The following is a 12,698-nucleotide window of genomic DNA, read 5'->3' as shown; positions in this document are numbered from 1 at the left end:
TACAGTTACTAGTTCAAAACTGATATCAAAGTTCAAAAATAATTGTCTTTGTACTTGACATTTTGCTTTAGTGCTGGAAAGATCATCATATTTACTTGTCAAGGAAATACTCTGCCATATATTTACCAGGGTGGGAGAACAGTTTTTTCAAAGTAAGAACTGAAATAAGTCTTAACCCAAAAATCAAATCAAGCCCTGGAAAAACTCAATTAACAGGGTGTTTTAGATTTCTGCTCTGCCGTTAGTCTTCCTGGCTTACAGTTGAGTCCTGGTCCCCGTGAAGTCAATAGCAAAGCACCCAGTGATTCGAACAAAAGCAGGAGGAGATCACTCACTGGATGGAAGCAAACATACCGAACTCCTATGAGTAAAGACCACTCTTGTGGTATATCCAAGTTGGTGAAATCCAGAACTAAACAGTTAATCAGGAGATAAATCTCCCATTCTGAGATTCCAGCAACACTAGAGAAGCTCGGCAACTGAACCTCTGAAAGGTCTTTATCTTGGCCTTCCTGCCACTTGTTTCTTTCCTGGCATTGAATGGTGAACAGTTCCTGTGTAAGGAAAGTGCTAAGGAGGGTAACCTAAATTTCTGACAGGTTTCAGAGTTGCAGCCGTGTTAGTCTGTATCCGCAAAAAGAACAGGAGTACTTGTGGCACCTTAGAGACTAACAAATTTATTTGAGCATAAGTTTTCGTGGGCTAAAACCCACTTCATCGGATGCATGCAGTGGAAAATACAGCAGGATATATATATATATTTCTGAGCATCTGACAGAATGAAATGGCCATATATTGGCTCAAATCCATCCTTGGGATAGAGCCACCAAAGCTAATAGAGTTACATCATGGATGGATATGAACCATTTTCTGTACAGCTCAATAAGAACACGGATGGTTGAAAACACAGCTGACTGAGAAGTGGTTACTCTGGGGAATTTAATGTACCACTAACCATCACGGCAACACTAAAGAGATTGTCGTAGCAGGAGTCTATTTACATGCAGAGCAGAAGCTCTAAACAATATGTTGGGAGCTCAGGATGCAGAGACAAGAGGGGATAAAGCCATGGAACTTGAGAGTTAGCCCAAAGAGCTGGAGGGTAGAGGAAAGGAGAACCTATTTCCCCTTTAAAGTGGCTGCATTCATTTTCCTGTGACTTGTTAAACTTTTCTGTCAATTGATCAGCGCCTGGAGGCATCGGTAAATATCGAGGTAACAAGGACTCCTTGGCTCATTACTTAAGCCACAGCCGGAACGGTTCAAAGCGTTAAGCAAAAATGAAGTCGCCCTTCATTGATCTCTTTTGCGCGCTCCTTTCTCGGCTCCTTCAAGCCTGTGTTTAAAGCTTGACTGCTGTATCGAGGGCTCTTTATCCTCTGCTGACACCAGGGCTTACCTTGTGAGATCTGCAGCTTGCACTGGGTACAAATCGAAATGGAGGGATGATGCTCCACTGCAGTTAGCTGACAGAGGTAGGGGTTCCTTTGCAGCTTGCCCTGTCCCTGCCCAGTGGACAAAGGAGGAGGCTGGGAGCATGGAGAACTTAGGGGCGGGATGGGGGAAGGAAGCAAGTAGCGGGGCTTTCTTGAAAGGAGCTTTATTGGTTTCTCTGGTATGGCGTGCTGATCAGTGCTAATGGCCTCCTAGATCAACAAAACAGTAGTCAGAGTTTCTGAGTTCGCCCTGTGCAGTTTGGGGAAACAGAGCTGGACAGAGTGCAGGCAAGTGCCTGTGAAAGCTTCCTGAGCATGCTCTGCCAGCAGCGCAGTCCTGACCTGCGCCACCCTCTCCTGTTCCACACAGCTCTGCCTATGCACCTCAGTCTTGGCCAGACTCATTTTACATAGAAGCTTACCTGGCCACTAGCTCACATGACTGATGTCTCAGTAACCATGAAGTCCTAATACAAGTCTTAGTGATCCGCCACCAGGTACAAAAACCCCCAAACCCACCAGCAAGCACAATGAGAACCCCTGCTGCTTCTTTCAAGCACTAAGACACAACTATGCCTGCTTATCTGGGGTTCACAGTTTCCAAAATATATTGAGGTCATGGGAATTCAGATGCTTGGAGAAATCAGCTTCCATGGACATGCAAGGCGGGTGGACTGAAGACTGACCATAACTGGGCCATAATGCCAGGCTACAGTAATCGATGATCAGGTCCTGGCTGGCAGCATTACTGATCTGTGAACCCCAACCAGGGTACTGGCACACTGGGCAAAGGGAAAGATTGGGGTGAGCTCCCATTGGCTGCATGCTTCCAGCACGCCTGGGGGAAGTTGGGGGTATGGCACCCAGTGCAGCATTGAGTTGGTCAGCCTCTGTTTGAGGTTGTGAATCATGCCCACTCCCCTCAGAGGAGCACATCCCCTCCTCTCTAGATACACTGGCACGGGACCTGGAATGGGAGAGAGCCTGAAGGGCACCCTGGGCTCAACAAGACCTTTTTGCTGTCAAACCCAGCACCCATTCACCAGGCACAGAGATACTGTAATTAGAAGCACAGGCAGAAACCTGCTCATGGCGCCCGTACAATGAGTGTGTTTGAAAGTCAGCTCAGGACATGAGAGAGGCAGACTGATGCCAGACCATGGAACCTTATTTTGCTCACTGGGGGCCAGTGAGAGACCATCAGAACTTCCTCGGGCCTTTTCAGGAGAGTTACAGTGAAACCGCTCCTGCAACATCCCACTGCTGTCAGTTCCAATATCTCCCATCCAGCACCGTTCTGGAGCTTCTCCCCTCCTTTTGCATACGCACACATGGACACGGACAGGTTGGTGTGGTGGCGGTGAGAGCGTTATGAAAATGACAACTCCCACTGACAGCCTCATAGGCAAAGCTGTCACCATCTCTCCCATTTACCAAGCCTGACAGTTCATGGAGAGTCTCAACTCAAGCCCTCGGGCAGCTGAGACATTTGTCTTAGACAAAGATGGGGAAAAAGGCTGAGTAAAACAAAGTTACCTTCATCCCCACTCTACACGCCATTCGCAGCTGTCAGCTTAACGGGATAGCTCTTCCGGATGCAGGATCCTTGTTGGGACATCTGCTCTGGCACATGCACGTGTAGAGCTGAGGCAAGCTTCAGAGACCCAGATAAAACGATGAGCTAAGCGCCACCACTCATTCCTCTGTCCTCCAGCAAAGGAGCCCGTCTTTGTAAGCCCTTAAATTGCCTGTTGGCCTGCTGTGTCCCAGAGAGGGAGATCATTGGAGATAAGTGCTGCTGGGTGGCTGGAAATCACTAGCTATTCAGACACGTAGTCAGCAGAGCCGCAGTTCTATGAGAAGACCGGCCTCCCAACCAACATGGGTGACAGAGCCAAGCATCAGAGCTGAGCACTTTTCACACCAGAACAGCAAATTCCCCTCCCAACCAAAAACCTGTACCCAGAACGCATAATTAAGCGGTAAAGTATGGGAGGCGTCAGTTTCACCTTTTCTTTATTTTGTCTTCAAAGAACAGACCTGATGCAGGTGTTTCGTTAGAAAATAAAGTGTTTATTAAGAAACTAGACATTGAACACCCCTATAGTCTCTGTGAAAAAGGGATTGTCCCATTTCCATAGCACAAGATGATAGTTATGGCAAGATAAGAATGCTCGGGAATGGAGGACTCTCACTGACAGGAAATGAGGTAATGATTTACAATAATTAAAAAAAAAATCCTTAGATTTGCTACTTAAAGCCACCAAATGCAAATGACTGCGACCGGCTGTCATTTTCAGCAGTGAGGAACCAGAGACTTTTAGTTGGTGTTTAAATAACTGAGACATCAATCACAGTGGGGAGAACTGTTTTAAATTTTTCCGCACGGTCGGGGGGACAACTTCTGAGCAGAGATGGGCCTGAGCTGCAAAATTCTACAGTCCTCCAACAGGGCGTTTGAAGACAAGGCTCTGGGTCAGGCCCACATATCTCTAAGTCTGACACATACAGTTGAGAGCAGAATCCCCTGAGCAATGCAAGGGGAGAGGACTACGAGGCTGAGCAGTTCATCCTGAACAAGACATCCCCAAATGGGATGGGCGAATTTCAGAATAAGGGGAGTTCAGTTTGGACAAGCACCCAGCTGTTAGCTGCTTTTGTGAAGCATCTCCTAACTCTCTGAATCTTCAAAATCAAGGTGGAAATAATGAAAGCAACAGGTCATCTCCTCGTACTTTTCCCACCTCTCTTGCTCCAATTTGGGCTGGAAATTTCATGAGATATTACCCTTCAGTTCAAGTTTTGGTTGTGGGTCCTTATGTGATCCGCACTGAATTCTCCCAATTCTAATGCAGCTGCCACTTCATGTGTATGCATCAATTTAAAACAAACTGCCACCATTTCTCTTCTATTATACGTCACATTTTTATGCATGAGAACCACTAAAAGAAGCAAGAGAATGGAATGTTCAGTGGAGCATCCCTGTGTGGAGTTCGAGAACATTCCTGCAATCTCCAGGAATGTTCCACACGTGACACTTGTGAAGGGCAGGATGACAATGGAACATCCCGTTCTTACACTTCTGCTCAATGCTGGCTGAGGGGGAACCTTCTCACTTCCCAATGGCAGCAACCTATTAGGGCTGGTGATGCTAAACATCGTCTCAGGCCATGGAGGGAGGCAAGCAAGTTAACTGACTGGTGAGGGAGCTCACAGTTTGCAACTCCTGCCAGAAAGGGATCTGACCAAACCTGGATCCTCCTCCTTGAAAACCTGCCTCATGTTTATAGGTTTTCAGTGGTGTCTGTGAGCACATCTTCCTTTCCCATACACACTCTCTCCAGAGTATCCAAGGAGAGACCCATCCCAGGCCAGTCCAGATTGTGAGTTGCCGTTAAGGCAGTCGTCTTCTCGTGAGGGTAGGATCAAAGGTTTTATTTTTCCATCTGAGAGGCTGAGGATGGAGTAAGGCAAGAGAAAAAAAAAACATACAAATATTGACCAGAGAACAGGATCAATATTTCTGTTTATGCCACCGAAGAAGCAACAGAATGTTTATTTTTCATCCCCTTCAGTTTGTCTGCCTTGAGCTGATCGTTCTGTGTACATGACTGGATTACACTACATCTCTACCTCAGTGAGGAAGGAGGGGAGGGAAAAAGGCCCATGGGTTCACTGACTGCGGAAGGATGTGTCTGATATGCTTTTTCACTTGGCTTACTGCCCTAGTCCTGGCAAGGTCACCAACCCTCCTACACCACTGATGTTCCATCCAGGTGGGAAGTCCAGGAACCTCCTCAGATAAAGCTCATCATTCCAGCAGTAGGGAGAGACCAAAGCACAACAATGATATGGTCAGCTCCAAAGAGCTGTTCTAACACACACAAAAGAGAAAAGCCTCCTAGGACAGTTGTATGTCAAAAATAACCACATTCTCTCCTGTCAGAGAAGTAAGATTTTTATTCCTGCCCATCTTCACTTTCAACATCATTTTCTGTGCAAAAACTGGGAGCAGAGGGCTTCCTTTGTTCTTACCAAGAGTCTTCGCTCTGCATTAGTGTCTTCCAGGATCTCACATCTCCGCTCGCCCTGGGAGACCTCCCATGGTGTTGCTACAAGAAAAGGTGATGGCGACATTCGCTGGGTGTTGTGAAGACACAAGCTTACAAGGAGAACTCCAAGCAAGGAGGACATGACTAACAGTATCAGTTTGGTTGTTTCAAGCAAAAGTGCAATTATTTACTGTGTCATTAGAATGACTCCTTTAAATTGGGCTTTAAATTTTCTTTATTTGCTCTCATTGTGGCTGTGGGGCCTTGCAGGAACATCTAACAAACACAGCGACTATTGGAGGAAAAGAACAACCCTGATATCTGGTGACAGACAACCACATGTTTCGGTTGGCTTTAACGTGTGTACCGACGGGGCTGCAGAGTCCTACTAGGAGAAGGCCTTGATCCGTACAGAGCACGCTCACTGCTTCCCACCGCTCTGAGGACACAGCCTATAAACTTGGCATCAAAACAGGGACCTTTAAGGAGTTTTTAAAAGCCATGACGTCCTTTGCTGAAATAAACACTGACATCCTCAACATAGATGCCTTGGTTAAGAGGTTTGGAATGTCCAGGGAGGCTTATTGGATTCAACATAATTTCTCTGAAACCTAAAAGAAAAACAAAAAACAGAAAAAAGAAAAAAGCAAAATAAAGTAAACGAAAAAACAAAAAAGAGCAAAACTAGAAAAAAAGAGAGAGATACCGACACACATATAATTATTTAAAAAGAATCAAACGAATAACCAGCAAACGGCTGTAGCTAAATTAAAGTCAAACTGCCCTCTCTTTGCTGGGCTTAGCTGGCTATCTCAGTCCATAAGGGAAAGACAGAGGCTTCAGGAGGTACATGATTGTGACAGGGAAGAGTGGTGGTGCGACAGAACAAGGAGGGAGGTGGTGGAATCTCCTTCCTTTGGGGTTTTTAAGGTCAGGCTTGACAAAGCCCTGGCTGGGATGATTTAGTTGGGGATTGGTCCTGCTTTGAGCAGGGGGTTGGACTAGATGACCTCCTGAGGTCCCTTCCAACTGTGATATTCTATGATTCTAAGTGCTCTGTGAACTATTTTCCCAACAGATTCACATTAGTTAGAGATGGTATAGGCCTATTAGTTCACACCTAGTCCATCTCCTGTGGGGGGAAGCGGAGGGGGGGGGGATCTCCCTGCTGCGGTGTCCCCAGTCTAGTTTCGAAAAGCTAAAGCACAAGAGCTCCCGCTACTATTCCTCTGACAACCTTTCACAGCCTCATTGATTTTATTGCCCAGCCTGTCCCCTCAGTCTCAAGGGCTATACTCTGAGGGGATCACTTGTACGTGGATTGCCTCCTTCCCGCCTGGAAGGGTAATCTGTGGGTCTAGGGTCTGCCCTGGTCAGGTCAGAAGGAAGAGAGTGTGGGACAGGGAATGCCTACTTCATCCCTCCTTCAGTCCCAAGGCGTCTACCAGGCAAAACCAGCAGCCTGGGATTGTCATTTCTGCACAGTGCTTCCTCCCTGGGCAGGCTCAGCCTCCGAAGGTCCCTACTACTGTGACTCCAATGGAGCCACCATCACCAGGTTTGTCCTATTCCAGGCGCTAGGGGGAGCTAACCTCATCTGTTCCTGATGGAACAATGTGGGGGAATCTCCATGGGTGAAACCTGGTGATTTCCTGTTCCAGAGCCCTCTCCTGTGAATCTGAACAAGGGTGGGCGGGCACGTTCTGGGTCACTGTTAGGACACTTTTCCAATGGTCATCCTAAACTTTGCTTTGCTTAGTTCTACCCCTCTGATGTCTAGCCCCATGTACCTCCCTCTTTGGTGCTTACACCTGCAGGTACTTGCAAAGAATTCCCGTGTCTGCCCTTCCACTGTCATCTAGCCGAGCCAATTTTTCAATTCTTTCTGTGGACTCCCATTGATAATATTCCTGTAACACGGAGGCAGCCACAATGGAATGAGATGGGCAGGAGCGAGGATGGTCGATGTCGTCGGAGGTAGGTAGTTCCTGAGCTACCGCTGAGTTGCTGTCAATGAAGCTTGGGCAAAGAGGGTGCAAAAGTAGCTTAGAGGCCATCTTTCGTGCTTTCCTAATCCTAGGTCCATCAGGCTGCCAGTCTGGTCGATAATGACCATTAATGCTGCCTCAGGCTCATATATCTATACCAGCTACTCCTGAACAGTTCCAGCAGCTGGGAATCACTGGGATACCTTTGCCCTACCTGAAGGGTGCAAGTGCTGCTCTAGCCACTCTACACAACTCAAGGATTCCCCTGGGCAGGGAATCCTCAAACCAACTGCTGAAGCCAGGTTTGGGGCTGCTACTACCAGAGCAGCCAGTGTGCAGAGGAGAACCTATCCCTTTGATTGCAACATGCAGGGTGACCTCTACTTGATAAGACACGAAAGGGACAGGAACAGATGGTCTGTGCTCACTAAACCCTGAATCCAAGCCAGACAGCAAAAAATCATCTCTTTTAATTGTAAAATGCAGTTCTACCCTGAAAAGCACCTTTATAAAACTGGCCCCTTCTTCCTCATCGGATCCCTGCATGCATGTAGCAGTCAGATCTGCTGGCTTTGCAGACAAAAATAATTTTAACTATCTGTTATTGCTGTTGGCCTTGCAGAATCGACATGTCTTTGGGACAGTGAGCTAGATTCAATTATCATAACCAAAACTGTTAACCAAGTTCCAGCAGCAGAATCTTCATTCCTGGTGAGAAAGATCCCAGCTTGGCTGACAGTTAGAAACGAATGTGTAAACTGAGCACACTTATTATCAGAGTCATTGGCAGACAATAAACATGGCACCCCGGAATGGCATTTTTACCCAGTCACTTTTCAGAGTATAACTGCACTTTAAATTCACTGGCGGATGGCTGGAGGAGTCAACTTTCAACAAAAGCAAGTGTCTCTGCAGAGTTCTGGTCTCTGCTTTATTTTATTGCAAAACCAGTGTGTGCAGCAGACCCAAAGCCTGCTAGGTACCAAGACCCTCAAGCAAGAGGCACATGAAAAATCAGCCAGGCCAGGAGTTGGAAAGTCCTAGGGCTTCATTCAATTAGCATCCATCAGTGGTAAGATCTGTCAGCACAGCTGGAGGCTTCAAAGGTCTCCATGGACGATAAATAAAAGAGCAAGAATGCTGGGTCTGCATGGGATGGGAGCCAATTTGGGTCTGATAGGTGGCATGTGCCTCTTACTGGGAGACAATGTGAGGTGTGCTGGGGTGGAAGTCCATGTTTCCCAAGGATTAGGGTATTGAGCAGACCTACAAATGATCTGGCAAAAAATGAGATACTGTCCAGTACTCTTTTATGGCGTTTAATTGTTGCCTTTTACTCTCTCTTGTTTGTAAAATCCTCAGAGAAGTTGCAAAACTATATTCCTTTTCTGGCAGATTTTGCTCTTTTTCAACTATTCCTCTCCCACTCTGCAGTCCTCTACCCTGTTCTGTTTCATATGGATCAGAAACTAAGATGGCTTTTGCTAGGTTTTCTTCTTTGTTGTCATATGTTAGATGGATGATGTCCTCAGTGATGTCTAGGGTTGGAATGGGTGAATCTCAAAAGATTCAGAGATGGGATAAGCATCAGCTTTACTGGCCGAACCATTAGCTCCTGCAAAACTGGATTGGAAATCTCATGAAAAGAGGATTTCTGGCACCTTCTGCTTTTGGAGCAGGCTGGGGAAATCTTGAAACAGTTCTTCTTGTGAAGTTCTCACTCGGTACAGTACCAGCTGGAAAATGGGAGGAAAACACTCCAATATATTGGTAACTAGTGACCAGCCAGGCATTTCAAAGCCTTGTGGAAAATCGGACTCTAAGAACAGGCAACACTTCAGGATGAGGGTGATTGTTCCTCACCCCTTTGCCCATCACTAGTCTATGGAGAGCAGTTTAATAATAAACCACCCTTCTTAATGGTCATGTGATTGTACTGGAGCAAATGCATAGAGAGTTTTGGCTGCTGGTGAGGGAGGAAAGGGGCTCAGATCTGGCTTGTACATTACTAGATGCAAGGCGGTCTAACATCTTGGGGAGGGCAGGATCGGATGGAGCACTTGTCCTAAGCAATCTGGGACGGGGTAGCTGCTGAAAAGAGAGTTGGATTGAGGGCGTCTGTCCCAGGGATACGTAATCACCCTTCCTCTTGACTTAGCCATTTACCTTCTCATCCTCCTTGACTCTCCCTAGTTTCTGCTCTGGCCTTTAAACAGCTTCCAGCACCTTTTGCTACTTTAAAAGGGAACCCAGAGCCCAGCCTCCTCCCGGTTGGGTCCCTGTAGTACACTAACTGTCTGCCTCTCACTCTGCCAACATTTTACAGTGCAATCCAGCCTGGGGCTTTTCAAACGCTGGATTCCCCCAGGTCACATGAGGAATGGGCAGGTGGTGCCGCAAAGGGCGGGTAGGCCCAGGTAATTATATAGAAAATGGCACGTCGTCAGCTAGGGCACTAGCAGTTCAGACACAGTTGTGGGAACTGTTTGCAAGTGAACCTCCGCCTGCTGGCTGGGTGGAAGCTGTTTTCACTGCAGCAGCATAGGCTGCGGTGCGCGCAGCACGGGCTACGGTGACTCTGTGTTTCTTTCTCGGGAAAGAGAGGTAGTGCCAAATTAACAACAGCTATTTAGAACCGGGAGGAGAATCTCCAGCAAATTGCAGCTGCGCTAACCTCACTCATATTTAAGGCCTAAACTACTTGATAGCGTTCCCACTCCTGCCCTTCTCATGTTACACTAGAACCTGTAACATAGGCAAGAACAACCCGGGGTCCGGGTATCTTTTATAGCTCTCCGTAGGAGGAGTGCTCCTCGGAATGACATCCGAGAAGACAAGAGATGGGAGTGCTGTTTGGTGCCATCCAGTCTAGTCGATGTACCGGAGCCAGTGGAAGATGGTTCACAACAGTCTGTGTGTTCAGGGTTAGGAGAGTCGCTTGTACATCCTGACGGGGGAAAGCCCCATGAAGTTCATCATGCCCTGGAACTTGTGAACGCTCTGGGAGACATTCAGCCTCAGGGCTATGCTTTAGAGGCGAGGGCTCCTTCAGGAGCCCCCCCCCCCCACTTTCAGGGGACCAGCAACTACAATTCCAGCCACAGCGGATCAACAGAAAGTGAACCAAGGTGCTGCTTTCCCTTCTCCCGCAAGACTGGAGCCATGCTGCCTTCTCTGCACTCCAAGCTAAAGCCACGGGGCCTGATTTTCCTCTCATCTTCTCCCGTGTTACAAACTCCCCAACTTCAAGGGAGTTACTACTGATTTTCACCAGCATGACAGAGAAGAATTAGGCCCCTGGAAGAGCTTCACTGGGGCGGTCTAATATCAAGTCAGCGTTAGAGTGGAACCAACCCCATTTAACAGCTTCAGAATGGGTCCTGGGAGCTAGTGAACATCCCTATTGGAAAGGCAGCATCACTTTTCACTGCCTCAGTCAATTCCCCTTGTCCCTGGGGCTTGACTCTTGGGGAACATTTGCATGGAAACAGGATCTCTGTCCATGAGCAGCAGCTTCACCTTTTACTGCTGTTTATTCTCCCTGGGCTCGAGGAGAGCTGCCTGAACAAACAACTCCCACTTACCTCAAGGGGAGCTGAAATTGCCTAACACCTCTCCGGCTTAGGCGCCAGCTGAAGTTATAACCCTCCATTTGTGGCATCTCTGGCATCTCCACAGGAACCAACTGTGATGTCACAATCAGAGGATCATGACCTCGGTTGGGGATGTGTGGAATAAAGAGCAGAAGCAGATAAAGCACAAAGATCCTGTTTTCATACAGATTTTTCTCATTCTTAAAACACAGAGGAAGAGAAATACTGAAAACACCCAACAACTACGCAGGAGTCTTTGTGAAGAAAGCAGTGTTCACAGCTTTCCATTTGGTGTCCACAGTATCTTTAAGACTCTGTGTCAGACTCATTAAACCTTTGCTCAGAAGAATTCCCGTATCCAGAATATTTCTGCTGTTGCCTCCATTTATCTGAGACATTTCCATATTAGCTGGGATCACAAGTTTGTTTTCTCTGGAACTCCTTTGTGGATGGAGTGGTTCCAAGATACTAAATGCTGTAGCTGGATAGCCTAAAAGGCAGAGATCCAAGATTTCCCCATCACTCCCCCTCTCCTTAAGAAAAGCCCCTGAAGCAGAAAGGGAAAGTGTTTACCAGGATGGAAAAAAGCATGAATTTGAGAGAAAGTGTGTGACAGAAATAAAAAGACCACTTTGAGCTCTGTTACAACCATGTCAAGGTTGCTACAACATATGCAGGTGCTCTGTGTTTTGCTCCTGACACTCCCATGTCATCAAAGATTAGAGCCAGACTCTTCCCCCCTCCCCCTCCCCCTCCCCCCCCAATGCACTGTGATGCAGCTATTTAAAGCTACTCAGAGACCCAGTGCATGATGGAACTCAGCCAGATCAGTTAGGCCTCCCTGTCCCCAGATTTGTTTTCATTAGACTGAAGTCAGTGTATGTGGGATTGCTTGGAGGGGGGAGGACTGGGTACCCACCGGTTTCACCCACGATGCACAAAGTTTAGTGTTTCAGTCTTCTTTCAGTCAGATAGGGTCAGACTTGTAACGTTCAGGAGAAAGGCTCTTGATCTGTGAAGTACACAGGGCAGCATATCCTGCCTGTCCAAACAACCAAAGCAATGCAAGGTGTGCAGCAAACCGCTCATTGGATATATTAGTGATGAAAAACAAATAACCCTGAACTCAGGAATTGATTTTAAAACACTCTATGGATTTGCTCCAGCTGATATCATGAGCTTCATCTCTCTCTACTCTCCCCATCCCTGTCTCTTCCCACAGTTGTGTCACTACTTTCTGCAAAAGCCTTCTCCTCTGCAGCTCCAGTTCACAGAAGGAACCATCTCTAGTATCTTTCCACCTAACTGACTCTCCATTTCTTTTTGACATTGCTCTGTCTCAGCTTCTCTCCCCTCTGCTCTTACACTCCCCAAAGCATTAGGGACCCTGTCTGAGAGATACTATATTGCAGCATAATACATTATTGTCACACATTTGATTTTTAAATATATTCTTTTGCCATCTTTACATCTGCCCCTAGACTACTACTGACTTGAGAACCAGGCATCTTTTCAAAAGAGCTTCTCAGCTCTTCTGCAGCAATCCCCGGTTTGCCTAGCAGGTCGGTCCGTGGTGTTGGTGCTGTTCTTACATGACTCAGTTCTCCAACTGCTTCAAGTGGAAATTGT

At 47.1% G+C, this 12,698-nt stretch overlaps 1 protein-coding gene across 7 annotated transcripts in view; it reads right to left on the bottom strand.

The window, feature by feature from the left end:
- NTRK3 (neurotrophic receptor tyrosine kinase 3) overlaps positions 1-12,698 on the bottom strand; it is a 455,727-nt gene that overhangs the window by 84,309 nt on the left and 358,720 nt on the right. The window contains exon 13 of one of the 7 annotated variants that reach the window (XM_073304186.1): positions 3,500-6,099. The exons of 5 other annotated variants lie outside the window; for them this stretch is intronic. In XM_073304186.1, the coding sequence (XP_073160287.1) occupies positions 5,981-6,099 (119 nt within the window). In that variant the 3' untranslated portion in view covers positions 3,500-5,980. Of the gene's footprint in view, positions 1-3,499; positions 6,100-12,698 lie in introns of those variants that run through there. One more of the 7 variants, XM_073304184.1, reaches the window with a different exon arrangement.

Source organism: Lepidochelys kempii, chromosome 10 (genome assembly GCF_965140265.1).
Source record: "Lepidochelys kempii isolate rLepKem1 chromosome 10, rLepKem1.hap2, whole genome shotgun sequence".
In the NCBI taxonomy this organism is placed as follows: domain Eukaryota; kingdom Metazoa; phylum Chordata; order Testudines; family Cheloniidae; genus Lepidochelys; species Lepidochelys kempii.
This window is presented reverse-complemented; position numbering and strand designations above follow the sequence as displayed.